At 39.8% G+C, this 15,074-nt stretch overlaps 1 protein-coding gene across 2 annotated transcripts in view; it reads right to left on the reverse strand.

Moving 5' to 3' along the window:
• LOC109055059 (hemicentin-1-like) overlaps positions 1 to 15,074 on the reverse strand; it is a 75,021-nt gene that overhangs the window by 22,795 nt on the left and 37,152 nt on the right. For both annotated transcript variants that reach the window (XM_042747265.1, XM_042747267.1), the window contains exons 24-49: positions 13,779 to 14,045; positions 13,590 to 13,685; positions 12,759 to 12,953; positions 12,531 to 12,661; positions 11,557 to 11,704; positions 11,325 to 11,451; positions 10,650 to 10,804; positions 10,263 to 10,541; positions 9,842 to 10,123; positions 9,173 to 9,281; positions 8,927 to 9,096; positions 8,604 to 8,758; positions 8,369 to 8,492; positions 7,892 to 7,993; positions 7,604 to 7,780; positions 7,329 to 7,480; positions 7,086 to 7,209; positions 6,517 to 6,692; positions 4,553 to 4,649; positions 4,331 to 4,453; positions 4,032 to 4,187; positions 3,476 to 3,751; positions 1,623 to 1,790; positions 529 to 642; positions 272 to 358; positions 6 to 197 (exon numbers count right to left, since the gene is read on the reverse strand). In XM_042747265.1, the coding sequence (XP_042603199.1) occupies positions 6 to 197; positions 272 to 358; positions 529 to 642; positions 1,623 to 1,790; positions 3,476 to 3,751; positions 4,032 to 4,187; positions 4,331 to 4,453; positions 4,553 to 4,649; positions 6,517 to 6,692; positions 7,086 to 7,209; positions 7,329 to 7,480; positions 7,604 to 7,780; positions 7,892 to 7,993; positions 8,369 to 8,492; positions 8,604 to 8,758; positions 8,927 to 9,096; positions 9,173 to 9,281; positions 9,842 to 10,123; positions 10,263 to 10,541; positions 10,650 to 10,804; positions 11,325 to 11,451; positions 11,557 to 11,704; positions 12,531 to 12,661; positions 12,759 to 12,953; positions 13,590 to 13,685; positions 13,779 to 14,045 (4,182 nt within the window). The remainder of the gene's footprint in view (positions 1 to 5; positions 198 to 271; positions 359 to 528; positions 643 to 1,622; positions 1,791 to 3,475; positions 3,752 to 4,031; positions 4,188 to 4,330; positions 4,454 to 4,552; positions 4,650 to 6,516; positions 6,693 to 7,085; positions 7,210 to 7,328; positions 7,481 to 7,603; positions 7,781 to 7,891; positions 7,994 to 8,368; positions 8,493 to 8,603; positions 8,759 to 8,926; positions 9,097 to 9,172; positions 9,282 to 9,841; positions 10,124 to 10,262; positions 10,542 to 10,649; positions 10,805 to 11,324; positions 11,452 to 11,556; positions 11,705 to 12,530; positions 12,662 to 12,758; positions 12,954 to 13,589; positions 13,686 to 13,778; positions 14,046 to 15,074) is intronic.

Below are 15,074 nucleotides of genomic sequence, written 5' to 3' on the forward strand. Positions count from 1 at the left end.
CATACCTAACACATTGAGGTTAAAGTGTCTGCTCCTGTCTCCAGCGCTGTTAGAGGCCAGGCAGCTATACCTGCCTGTGTCAGCAACCTGTGATCCATTGATCTGCAGGAAACGTCCATTTGACATCACCTGCAGCCTTGAGTCACTAGTCAGCGCTTGCCCATCCTTCAACCATGTAATCTCCGGCACTGGATTACCTAGACCACCCAAAAAATTGGTTAACAGGAGGAAAGGGATCAACACAAAACCTAAATAAGCAAAGTAATCTTACCAGTGACCTCACAAGCCAAAATGATGCTCTGTCTCTCCTTCACTTTTACATCCTCCACTGTGCCTTCATTAATAATGCTAGGTGGCACTGAGGTTGACAGAATAAAGATGATTTAAGATAATATTAAGTGACAAACTATTACTAATATCAATATGTTTGTTTCCGACAACTGTATTTAGTCTTTGAAATTTATAAAAGCTGTGTTCACACAAAATCAATACATTTTTGAAACTGTCCCATGTATAGTGCTGTGTTACCCAGGACGTTTAGGTCAAAATTCTTTCGCTCCTCTCCTGCAGAGTTGGACACGATGCAGGTGTATCTCCCAGCATCCTCACTTGCGGCATGCATCAAACGCAGGCCTCGTCCACCTGAGACAATTACAGACATATATCAGACTCACAGGTGGCTGAATGAGGGAATGATTTCTGCACACTGAGTTGAAGGGACCGGCCGCATATACTTCTCTTAGGGAATTACTTAATCAGCTATAAATCAAGAGTGTGAGATTTACTCAGAGGAGAGATGCATCTGCAAAACGAATTGAGCAAGCTCAGAGTTTCAATTTGTCTCAGAAAAAACAGGCTTCATAAATGTCCCTATTGTTTGGTATGAAATGAGAAACCTCAAGTTAACAGCTGTTCAAACAGAGCTTAACCCGTCAACACAAGTCAAACCTCCCATTTTCAATCTTTAAAGGAGTAATTATCACTCCCTAGGAGAGAGCTAAGCTGATCACCTAAACAAATAAGTATCTCTCATTCCTTCCCCGGTGTCGCTTTTTCTTAGAGGAAAAGAGTTTGTGGTCAGCCAGAAATGATATACAGTGTTTGTGGATGAGCTTTTCTATACAGGCAATAAGACTAGCAACACTTGTGAATATGTGATCAATAATGTGCCTAGCTTACATATTTTGGTCCTGTTTTCTGTCCAGCTTCATGTCTTGTCTGTGGCATGCAGATGGACAGTCTTAGAATAGCTCAGCAGAGATTAATTTACATTGTGGTTCATTCTGCGCAGGTGACCTCTGGTAGTTTATGATGTCTGAGGTTACAATGATGGATGTACCTCATACTTGCTGCTGGCGGAGGATCAGTCTCTGTTTACACTGGAAGCCCTTAACGCAGAGCCTTTGCATGTTCAAATACAAGAACATCTGTCTAGCTGTTTTTCTTTTCAGTTAAACACCGATCTGTGGCATTTGGCTGCTTACTGAAGCTATCTTGTTGCACCAACTTGAGTTATTACACCTGGTTAACCTAATCCTTTAACTAATACTGGGCTCTTTACCTAGACTCAGTGGTGTAGAGATTTTGGATTAAGACAAATGCATTACTGAAGAAGTTGATACCTGAGATGACCCAAACAGAGCTAGACGTGCTGATCGGCTGGCCGTCTTTGAGCCAGGTGATGGATGGTGGTGGCATTCCAGAAGCTTCGCAAGTGAGAACAACTGGGTTCTTCACAACGACACTCACATTCTCAGGCACCTGTGTCTGTCCGATGATGGTGGGAGGAACTGAAGAGGTGATACACATTAAATGTGAATGTATAAGTAGTGAATAAGTGTTCTGAAGAGTGAATTTTGCTAGTATTATAGGAGTGTAAAGGTACACATATTTGTACCGAAAATATTTGGTACAGATCTCTCAGGTTTGGTTTTCATGTGCACTGAACAAATACAGCATAATTTTAACCACTGCATTAGTGGAACTTCATTGGAAACTTCCCGTTTTATATATTGTTACTTTTGATGAGAAACAATCATGTCCATTTTTTTCTGGAAATTCAAACAATAAATGCTGTTTTGATGCTCTTTGATGTGGCGTGACAGATTGATGTATAAACACCTCAGTTCAATGGAAGCACTGAGCGCGATTATCCTTTCCTCTTTACTATTGATTTTAATGTAAAATAAACTTGAATGAACATCTCATGCCTCATGTAAACCCTCAATCAGGGTTTCAACTGCAGAAACACATCAATAAAACAGCTTGTAAACAAAATGTAATGTAGCATTTCATTTACCTCAGGCAAGTCATCAATGTCCTCATCTCATTTGTTTGCTAGAGAAATGAAGTCTAGAGAAAAGCATTTCGCGATATATTAAGACTACATACTAATTTTATTTTACTTTACCAGTTAGTGATGTCTTAATTATTTAATGTATGTTTAAATAAATCTGTTATAATAATAATCATAATTAATAATAATAATTCCTTACATTTATATAGCACTTTTTCTGGGTACTCAAAGCGCTTTACATAGAAGGGGAAATCTCCTCATCCATCACCAGTGTGCAGCATCCACCTGGATGATGCGACGGCAGCCATATTGTGCCAGAATGCCCACCACACACCAGCTTATTGGTGGAGAGGAGACAGAGTGATGAAGCCAATCAGAATATGGGGATGATTAGGAAGCCATTGTGATTGACAGAGGCCAATGGGCAAATTTGGCCAGGATGCCGGGGTTACACCCCTATTCTTTTTTGAAGGACATCCTGGGATTTTTAATGGTCACAGAGAGTCAGGACCTGGGTTTAACGTCTCATCCGAAGGACGGATATGAAACAAGTTTATGACAGTCACTATGCAAATGAATATATTTCAACAACAAATAGAAATTTTATAATTTCGAAGTTAATTTAAAAAACGTTATGTGCAATTACATATTTGTATACAATTTTTTTTTTAAAGTCGAGTGTTATTTTTTTAAAAATAAATAGTAATTGAATTTAAGTTTGGGCTCTGTTGTTAATTGTAACCTTATAGTAATGTTAAAGGGCTCCCTATAGTTTAGAGCAGAAGCTGAGGTAGATTTTTATCCCTGGGAAAAAATTTTATGATTTTTTTTTTTTTAATTTAAAGAAAGAGATATTTGTTCAGTAAACCACTGTTTAATAAAAAGGAAGCCATTTTATGTTTAGGTTTTTCCTCCTGCTGTACCAAAACCATACTTAACTGTGATGTCAAAACCAAGGTACGTACCGAACCATCGTATTTGTGTACCATTACACCCCTATAGTATTTTTAACATTTGTTAGAAAAGAATTGATGTAAAATTAAAAAATTAATAAAAATTAATTAATAAAAAATAATAAAATAATAGGCATGAATCACTAAAAAGTTTGGAAGACCAGTGGAAATTGAGATGATACTGTTGGCTCAGAAAAACTACACAAACTTTGACTGTTTTTCTCACCATGAACATTGACATCATATTTTCTGTCAGCTTGTCCTGCCACATTGACAGCAATACAGGTGTATCGACCGGTGTCGGCCACTTGAGCATCCTGGATGCGTAAAAGTCTGCCCTCGTTAAGTATTTGAGTCTTGCGGCCGGTGCTCAGGGGTCTACCATCTTTCATCCATGAAATGGCAGGTCTGGGGACCCCGTCTGCCTCACACTGCAGAGTGATATCTCCACCTCGTGTCACTGTCTCCTCATTCTGAGCTGAGGAGCTGATGGAGGGACGAACTGTTTGGAGTACAGAAAAATTTAAAATGCTTATGAAGTCTATGTGGAGTGTCTTTTATATGGTGAGACAGCAGAAACTGAAAACCCCACAAGCCTTATGAGTGCTTATATATGTATAGTAGATGAAATTGTGCCCCTAATTCATACAGACACATGCAGAATATGCAGATTGTGTATATCTAAAATTACTCAAAAGTTTAATATTGATAAAAAATATCTATTAATTGTCCAGTTCTAGTTTGAGTGCCTGTAATGAATAATGTGAGAGAGAAAAAATTACCATAAACTTGCAGATTGTACTCTTTCATTGCACTGCCAGCTGTACTGGAAGCCAGACAGGTGTAAGAGGAAGCATCTGCCTTCTCAACACTGGAAATCTGCAGCTGACGCCCACCAGAGAGAACGCGCACACGAGAGTCTCCCTTTAGCTCTGATCCTGAGACACACACAAAATAATGATAAAAATGAAGGTTAAGAGTTTTTTCAAATACCTTAAGGATCATGGAGTATGAGTTTGCAAATGACAATAAATATGATGAAGATAGTGACAAGGAGGATGGTGAGGATGAAAAGTCCTACCATCTTTCTTCCAGGTGAGACTGGGAGGAGGAATCCCACTGGACTCACACACAAGCGTGATGAGACCGCCCTCAATCACAGTCAGAGGAGACACCTCATCAGATCCACGGATACTGGGAGGAACTGGGGGAAAACAAATAACAGAGAGAGAAAGAAAAACAGTTTACATTACACTTGACTCAAGTTCAGAGTTTATATTCAAGTATATTTTCAAGCACTCACCCCACACGTTCAGGTTATAGTGCTTCTCAGTTTTTCCTGCAATATTGGTTGCCTCACACGTGTACCTGCCTGTGTCCTGGACCTGAGCACTGTTAATCTGCAAACACAAAACAATTATCAAATCAATACCATCCTAAGGTTCTTAAATGTGAAGGACAACAATCCAAAATGCCCTTCACTTGCTATTTTAGAACAGGATAAAGAAACTAATTTTAACCAACCAATAGGCCAAATTTAACAGACAAACTTTGATGCTGGGGTGTTGAAACTAATTTACAGACTGTAGTTACATGGTTCCCATGATATTATGGGTGGTTGCTAGGTTGTTGCTTGTTGGCCCAGCTTAAAACAATAGGCTACTGTCATAACCCCAGTTCTCTGAAACATCAAGTGGAGAGATCCACCTAAGGGAAGGGCATCCGTACCTGACCTCTGCAGAAGCATCCATTTGCACCAAGTCTGGCTAGATAGACAGAAGCGTGCAGCTAATGCCAGGTAAGGCCCCACCCTCTTACCTCAGAGCATATAAGGCCTGCACGTGCTGCTGTACTCCAGTAAGTATATTCACTTGTCGTGCGGCAAGTGGGGCACAGCTGGTGGATCTCTCCACTCGATGTTTTAGAGAACTGGGGTTACGACAGTAACCTATTGTTCTCTTTCATCATCTCGTGTTCAAAATCAACCTATGGGAGAGACATAGACAGTTCCCCAACTGCCCAAAACACTCACAGTGAGGTTCTGTAAGCCAGAAAAGGACGGTCGCCCCAAGGAGGCGGTGCCTGACACATCCCATTAATTTGGCAGGGCTGAAGAGGGCTTGACTGGCCTCCACTGGTGCTCCCACGACGTGACGCTTTTACATGATACACGATATTGCGTAGCTTGTCAGTGAACTACGGCTCTGTGTATGAACTCCCGGTGCATTTGAAAACAGGTGACGGATATTTACCGCTAATCACGGAACCAGCTTTACTGATGAGACACGCATGACAAATGCATGCGATTAATCGTGCAGCCCTATTACGGAGAATGAGATCGTTGACCGTAACAATCTCTTTCCAAAGCGAGGGTGAGGCAGACCCTTTCTCCAGTTGCTGACCCATGTCCTCAAGAAGCTCGGCCTGGTAAGCCGAGAGCAGAGAGGAAATGTTCAAGGCTCTGACTGCTAACACAGAGGGCTTGTAGGAAGCCTGATTGATGGACGCAGAGAACCGGTCCATTTTGCTCGTGAGACCAGGCTTGGGAGGGTTGAGCAGCCCATCTTAAAAAGGGTTGAGGTGTCTGGCAATGGAAGGCTCGATGGCAGGGGGGTCACCCATGCCAAGGGCCAATAATGTCCTTCACCTCGAGACCCGCAAGACCGTGTTTGAAGTTGAGCGGGTCTCCCCAACTGTGTTTCATGTGCTTGGCACAAGCAGGAAGGACAGGAAGAAGTTGCTTTCTTGGGCCGATAGGCAGTTCCAGCAGCTTCCCAACGCAGAAGTCCCTCTCCTGGTTGGTGGCACTTTGTAATGCCGGCCATTCAATATTGAGGCGGACAGATTTGGAGAGTGCCATCGGAATGGGCAGTAAAATCCAACCATTTGGCAGCTGTGACAAAGGAAACGAGCAAGAAAAAAGGCGGACAGCCTTAAATGAAGTGCAGCGTGGGTAGCTTGCCAAAGGACACAGCTGTAATAGAGAGCGAAACGATCACGTCCGGCAAAGGCTGATCTGAGCAATATGATAAAAATGACAATGTCTGAAAAATACCAACGAGCTGTGAAAGTTAAGCCAGAGGTCGCAAGAAACAAATGTCAACTGGAGAACAGCAGTGCGTGCAGGCCTTATGTGCTCTCAGGTAAGGGGGTGGGGCCTTACCTGGCATTGGCTGCACGATTCTGTCTGTCTAGCCAGACTTGGTGCAACTGGATGCTTCTGCAAAGGTCAGGTACAGATGTTATAGGCTGATGGATGTACTGTACCTTCAGTAAGCTGCTGTCCTCTGACAGGCTCAGACCTGGTTTTCTATAGAGCGGTCGACCATCTTTCCGCCAGCTCAATGCAGGTGGAGGGATGGCATCACTCTGACAATGCAGCTGGACTGACTGACCCATCACAACAGTTTGGTTCACCTCCTCACCCATGATGTTGGGTGGCACTGAAGGACACAGACATACGCAGATAAAAAGTTTCTTATGCTCACTAAGACTACATTTTTTAAATTTGGCAAAACAGTAATATTGTGAAATATCATTACAATTTAAAATAACTGTTTTCTATTTTAATATACTTCTTGTGATGGCAAATCTTAATTTTCAGCAGTCATTTCTCCAGGCTTCAGTGTAACATAATCCTTCAGAAATCATTCTAATATGCTGACTTGGTGCTCAAGAAAATTTTTACTATTATAAATGTAAAAAAAAAAAAATTGTGCTGCTTAATATTTCTTTGGAAACCTTTAAAGATTTTTTTTTTCAGGATTCTTGGATAGAAGTTTCAAAAGAGTCAAGATTTAATCATGTTTAGGAGTGAGTGTGTCTTCTGAGCTCACCGTACACACGTAGGTCATATTCTCGGTGCTGCTCTCCACCTGCATTCACAGCAACACAAGTGTAATGACCTGTGTCACTGACCTGTGCACTTACAAACGACAAAACCCTGCCACCTGACAATACCTAGTAAAAGAGGAAATTGAAAACTGATGCAGCCAGTTCAAAACTTTTAAGTAAGAGTTAATTGTGAATATATATGGCTATATATGCATGACAGCATCCAAAGTCCCACAAATACAGACCTGGATTCCATCTGAAAAGCTGGAGACAGGGCTGCCTTCTTTGAGCCAAGTAAGGCTGGGCATGGGAACTCCTGAGGCTTCACACTCTAACCTGACTGGGTCATTCACCACCACTGTTATCATTCCTCCTTTACTGGAAATAGAAGGAGGAACTAATGGAGACACACAAAGAGTGTTAGATAATCCAAACCAAAAAAAGGAGTATTTTAAGAAAGAGTTTATTATAGCCAAACTTTTGACTGAAATGTTGTTTAGTGTTAGTCAAACACACTCACCATACACCTGCAGACTGTATGTGAGCTCAGTGCTGCCAGCCACATTGATGGCCACACATTTGTAGAGGCCAGCGTCTGACACCTGTGCACGGTCAATCTCTAGCACCTGACCTCTGCTCAGAATTTTAACTCCAGCAGCGCTCGTCAATGGACGACCGTCTTTATACCACGTCACAGCTGCAGCAGAAAAGGCATGAGAGAAGAACTACATCACCTGTACATTTGTAAATGGTTACTAGCCAGTATTTGATATTGCCCTAAAAAAAGAGAAAATGTAGTAAGACTCACCTGGCAAAGGACTTCCTGTTGCCTTACACTTCAGCTGAATTTGGAAGCCAGCAAGGATGGTTTCATTGAGAGTCTCTCCAGCATACTGGATGCTGGGAGGTTCTATAAAACACATGTACATACTTATTTACTGAAATGCGTATTAACTTAATATATATAAACATAGATTAATAAATAAAAACAAATAAAATACATAGATATAAATAAATTAATAAAAATAAATGGATAAATATAAAAAAAACCTCTTCTCACTGTAATACTTTTTTTTGTAAAATCAGCATAAATTACCTTCTGTAAACACGACATAAACTTGCAATTAAACTATTATAATCAAAATTATTTTAAATTAAAATAATTTAAATATTTTAAACAATAAGATGTTTTTAACATTAACATAAAGAAATGATGAGTAAATGTGTGTAATTGTGTTAAATTGTCTTGAAAATAATCATAATATAAATAAATAAAAATTCCTACCATGCACATTGAGGCGGATGTGCTGTTGTGCCTCGCCTGCTGCATTAGTTGCCACACACGTATATTTCCCTGCATCCTCCAGTCTGGCCTTCTTTATGTGCAAAACCCTGCCTGCAGATTCCAGCTACATGCCAGACAGAGATAAAGAGAGAGGAGATGATATATGTGGTTATGTAAACCTCCTCAAACACTTGATTTATTTTAGAAAGACTTCTGTCATGCTTTTAAGTCTGACCTTCAGAAATTCTTGTGTGGTGTCCACAGGACGGCCATCTTTGAGCCATGTGATGCTGGGAGGTGGAGTTCCACTGACCACACACTGGAGGCTGATTGACATGTGGAGGACCACAGACCTCTCAGCTGGACCGGTAGAACGGATAGTTGGGGGGACTGACAGACAAATATTAAAGAAAAAATAATAAAATTTTACCACAAAAGTACCTAAAATGTGTCTGTAACTTACATGAACTTAAAAAAGTCACCTTTGACCTTCCTTCTGTGAGCAGATGAGGCAAACATCAAACACAAACATTAGCAAGAAATAAAATAAATGATTACCATGTACAGATACTTTAAATTCTCTCTCTTGTTCTCCAGCCTCGTTAGTTGCTACACAGTGAAAAAGTGCTGTATCAGACACCTGAGCACGCGAGATAACCAATCGACGGCCATTTGACATGATCCGCACCCCTTCGCCTTGCCTCACCGCCACGCCATCCTTCAGCCACCTTGAAAAAGAGAAAGATGCAGATGAGCGACTTTTCAATTCTGTATATGTTTGAATATATGTGCATGTGTACTCACCTGATGGTTGGCGTAGGTGTGCCTGTAGCATAACACTCAAGCTCTAGGATATTGTTGAGGATGACTGTGGCGTCTGTGGTTTCACTTGCCCCATCCACAACAGGAGGAACTAAATATGCACAAACAAAAAGTATGGTCAGACGCTACAGCATCTCCGGAATTGTGAACCAAACAATGCACAAATCAACCGTGTCTTTGAAATAATGCGTAACAAACTCGTATAATGAAAACACACAGAGAGTTAATGAATGCCACATGCTTGGGTCACATCATCGGATACTGCCTCTACAATCACCCTTTAATCTCACTGAATCTTTTATACATTTCCTTCATTTGTTGTTAACCAGTTTATAGGCTCGTAAAACACCTTGCTGTTGATTTCCTGCAATCACATTCCCATGATGCAACACAAATGTGGACTGAGTGATTGCGTTGGACGCATGTATTAGGACCGTAATGGTGTCCAGATGCTCAGAAGATCAATGTGCAGGTCGAGACAAGATCTGTCTGGCTCATGCACACAAAAACACAAGACGCCGAACTTCCAGATTCATGTAGATAGTGAAGGATGAGATGGCTTGATTTAAAAGTACAAATGTTTTTTAATTCAGGTGACTTCTCTTGACTTTTAATAGATCACTATAAAAATGTAAATGTGTGTGCATGTACCTAAGACACTGACGTCATACTTGATCTCCCTCTCTCCAGCAACACTGGTAGCCACACATACATATCGACCAGCATCAGATGGAAGAGCACTGAAGATTTCAAGTTTGCGGCCCTGCTCCAGAACACGCAGGTTCTCTCTAACAGCCACCGGTGAACCATCCTTCAGCCAGGTCAGTGAGGGAGGAGGGTGACCTTCAGCCTCACACTCCAAAATCAGAGATTTACTAAACACAACCTTCATGTCTGTGGGACCATCAGAACCGGCAGTGATGGAGGGAGGGACTGAATGATAGAAAAAAGGAAACATGAACAAGTGTTACTATTTCTAGGCAAACAAAATATTTAACTAAAAATGAACATTGATTATAGAAATTTACAGGCCTGGAAATGAATTTTTTTTTTTGACTGTGATAGTCCTCACCATAGACATCCAGCTCATAAACTTTCTCAGCAGTGCCTGCTACACTGGTGACTTTACAGGTGTACTGTCCAGCATCTGACACTTGAGCTCTTGAAATCTTGAGGAACTGTCCTCGGTCCACATACTGGGCATGTCTACTGGACAGAATGACTTCTCCCTTCTTGTACCATGTGATGGCAGGGAGTGGCACACCCCGAACCTCACACTCCAGAGTCACCAAATTACCAAGCAGAACTGTTACTTCAGAAGTCATGTTTCCTCCCTTAATACTGGGTGGTACTGAGTGGGTGGAATGGAAAGACAATAATTTAGTATGTAGAATTCAGAATTGTTTTCTTCTAGAGTTGTTAAAAAACATAATAGGACATTATCTACGAGTAAAATTACCAAAGATACTGAGGTTAAAATCCTTGGACTGTTTTCCTGCTGCGTTGGTGGCACTACACTGGTATCGTGCCTGGTCACCTAAGCGAGCACTCTTTATCTTCAACTGCTGTCCTCTGTTTAATACTTCAATATTGGGATCACCCAAAAACACAGGCCTAAAACAAAGAGTTAAAGGGACAGATAATGCAAATTCTCTTAGTATTGTTTCAAAATATAAGAATCAGGAGTGAATTCACTGAAAATTAATTATGCCCCTAATATTTGCTTGTACTGCATTGATTTAATATCTGATTAACAAAAGGAATCAAGCAAATAAGGTATTGATGCTAATTTAACAAGCCGTTTTCTAGAACAAGAATTCCCAAACCTGTGCTGGGTTATGCTAAAATTCATTTACCTGCTTTCCCTGAGTGCTAAAAGCACAACATAAATTGTGTCAGGTAGGGGTTTTGTGAAACTGTAAGAAGTCTGAATTTACATTGTAAAATATTTACACTTGAAATACTGACAACAAACTCACAGCAGAGCACTATTTCAATTTATTTAGTGCATGGTTAGACTGGGTTTTGGGTGGATAAGATGCAACTTTAAGAGGCGCAACTTTTTAGTGAATTCACCCCTTTGTTTTTTCCTGATCAGAAAGTGTTCTTTACAAAGCTTTGTGAAGTAACTTACTTCCTGTCTTTGTACCACTGAATTGTGGGAAAGGGATCACCTTTAACCCTGCATTCCAGATTGATCTCCTGATTGAGCACGGCAGAGAGGTCACGTGACCCAACTGTCCCAATTATAGTAGGAGGAACTATGAGGAGGCAAACCATATAATGAGATGTAATACCAGCTTGTAAAAAGACAACAAATCCACAAATAAGTGGATGTTATTACAGAATAACTTTTTGCAACGTACCCAATACATCTAAGTAGAAGTCTCTCTCTGTGCTTCCAGCAATGTTGATGGCCTTGCAGGTGTAGCGTCCAGTATCTACAACAGCCGCTTTCAATAGCTTAAGAGTTTTGCCCTTCTGAAGAATCTGCACGTCGCTGCTAGGAACCACCTGGTTAAATGACACAAATAGCTATTTGACCAATTATAAACAACACAACCAACATATATTAACATAGATCTTTTTATACTGCAAATTAATTTTTCCTCTACCTATCAACCTCTTTTAAAAATATTGATCAGAATAAATCACTGCAAAACATCAATCAATAGTAAAAGGCTATAAACGTGTTTATCTTGTGGAAAAAAAAAAAACCTAGGAATATCTACTATTCCAACAAATAATCTTAATCAGCAGCCTCTGCTCTCCCTGGAGTGCAATTAGAGATTTCCTAATTGTTGACTTCATTCTGAAATTGATTCTCGTAAAAGAACATTTATAAGAAGCACTGAGGTTTTTTATGACCTGTTCTTGGAGCTCAAACCTAGTGATCTGAGGAAACTTATTTGTGATTGGCCTCACTGAAGGAAATGCCACTTTTATTTCTCATTATGCTTATTGTAACTGGTTTATGCACATTTAATTTGCACATTTAACAATGTGAAATGGCATACGCAATGTGCTTAACTTCCATAAAGTGAAGTAATTCCGAACAGATATTTAGTGGGAAATAATGTAGGACTGGACTTGATTTTATCCAGGGTGATTGCATTGGAACATATAAGGCACTAATATATTTTTAATTATTACTTATTTATTTTATTATTTTAATTTTAAAATTATAGGTCTTTAGTAGGAACTACAGTTTTTGGATATGTAAGGAGAAAAGTAGCTTTAGAGGCAAAGATTATTTTTTGTCTTTTTTTCTCTCTAAATTACATGCATTGATTACACAGACAAAGACCATGTGATTTTCGGTGAATGTCACTGTACTGACCTCAGCTCCGTCTTTGTACCAGGTTATGACAGGTACAGGTGTGCCCGTGACATCACACACCAGGTTGGTTGGTTGATTCATCACTACAGAGACATTGGACAGCAGGCCATTGTCTCGAATATCAGGTGGGACTGGATAAAGGGGAAGGAGGAGACAGAGAAGAGAAAGGTTGTGCAAGGTGCAGAAAGAGAAACAATCTTAATAAACGTTTTTAAATGCTGCACTAACCATTGACCTTAAGTTGGTATTTCTTCTCTGTTGTACCAGCATCATTGACAGCTATGCAAGTGTACTCCCCATTATCCAGAGGAGACACCGAGGCCAGGATGAGAAGAGTGCCATCCTCCAAAATGGACACACCTGGCTCATTCCCTGTCAACTCCTGACCATTCCTAAACCACTTTATTACTGGCTCAGGAGTGCCTGCAACAGTAACGATTAAAAAATATATAAAAAATTCACAATAATTTTTTAATTTGATATTGAAGCAACATTGTGAATATCACAATAACTTAAATGCAATTTTAAACATTACATTTTCTAATCTCTTTTCTTTTTTGCAACATACAAATATGACTGTGTTGTTTTATTTCTATTTAATTAATATCCATGAATCACATTAAATTATTTCAATGAACTGATTCAAAATTCTGATCCATAAAAATGAATAGAAATACAATAAGGTTATAAAAACAGTATTTATTTGGAATAGAAATATTTTGTAAATATCTTGACTGTCACTTTAGCCAAACTTACTGCCCCCATGTTGAATAAAAATATTTATTTCTTTAAAAAATATTTTTGAATTAAAGTCTATGTAGATAAATACCTAAGATGATATATTGGTGCATATAAATGAAAATTATTACATATAATTCTTTATATATTTAACCAGTGTTTTTTGGAAAATATTTTTATATTAAACACACTTTCAGAGTCATTTCATATTGATTTGGTGTCACTTGTAGTTATAATGGCCAGTTCTAGGAACACAGTTACACTGTTACTGGTGACCAGTTGAATAAATGGTGATTTCTCATGATTCAGGTGCAGGTTCACCTTTGGCAGGACAGGGGAAGGCAATCTGCTGGTTTGCCACTCTCTCCTGTAAGGGACTGTTGAAAGGGGGCTCAGAAACCTCCACCACGGGAGGGACTGTGGAAAGATGGAGACAATATATGGGATTTATAGTTCATTTAAAGCCGGAATAGCTGTAATCACAATTGTAAATGCCAGCATCCATCTGACCTTGCACATGGAGCTGAATAGTGGCTTCATCTTGTCCAGCAATGTTGGAGGCCATGCAGGTATAGACACCCTCATCCATAAGTCCCACCTGGTTTAAAGTCAGAACTTCATCCGAGATCTTGTACTGAGACCCATCCAGCAGAACAGAGCCATCCTTCAGCCAGGACACAGAGGGTTCTGGGACTCCCTGTGCGACACAGGGCAGGTCTATGGCATGTCCCACCTGCACTTTCATGCCTCGAGGACCTGCACGAATGCTGGGAGGAACTGAGAAGGCAAAAAAGAGAAAAGAGTATTGGGAGGAGAGTGAAGAAGTAAGTGTCAAACCTACTGTATGCTGGAATAATGCATTCTTTCATAACATGTCATTTGGAGTGATTAGTTGCTCATAAAGCATTGGCCATGCACAAAACCATCAACCTGTCCTTATTTGCCCTTGGAAGTTACTGAAAATTTTCTCACATCTTTTTTTTTTTTTGCTGTTAATCTTCCAGATGAAACACTTGGTAGCTGTGATAAATCAAAAAGCACATTCCCTTTTGCTGTAGCTCTCATTTCTCAGAGACATTTCTGCTAAAGTGTCTGCTTACAGTCTTACGGAAAACTATAATCCAAGATTAAAATGACTAAGAGTTTAATTGTAGTCATTATAAATACCTCCATTCCAATTTTCACTTGCAGATGTGTCTGAGTGTGCTCTGAGATCAACTTGTGTTTATGAGACTCTATAATTATTATCACGCTATGCTCCAAGCGACTAGCTGATCTCTCCTTCAGTACTTTCTCATACATCGTGCCAAGCCTGCTTAAGCTCAAAAGTGGGTGTTAGGAGGTCAATGAACATCACTGGCCCATATAAACACACTCACGTGCACAGTCACTGCGCAACAAATTAATAGATATCTAAGCAAAATAAATATTAACAGCTCTATCTGTGTTTACGCATCACAATACAATTTATGTCAATTGCAGTTCATCTCAAAAACATTTTATTTCTTCTTTTGTAGTTTCAAAAATGTACATTTATTAATTTAGCAGATGCTTTTTTGCAAAACTATTTACAATAGAGGAGCATAAGTAATTTTCACAGAGCCAACAGTTTTCACAGTATACAATGCTGTGTTTACTAAAAACCTAGATCAGGAGACAAGCTAGAGCAGAGGAGAAATGCAGAGAAGCATTTTTTTTTTTTTTTTTTTGCAAATGCATTGGTTTAGGATTGCGGAGTGGTTTATACATCATATATAAAGACCCTTGTGCTTATTTTTGTGTTACCTGTCTCTTTAACAGATGCGC

The sequence above is a fragment of the Cyprinus carpio genome, chromosome B20 (assembly GCF_018340385.1).
Source record: "Cyprinus carpio isolate SPL01 chromosome B20, ASM1834038v1, whole genome shotgun sequence".
NCBI lineage: Eukaryota > Metazoa > Chordata > Actinopteri > Cypriniformes > Cyprinidae > Cyprinus > Cyprinus carpio.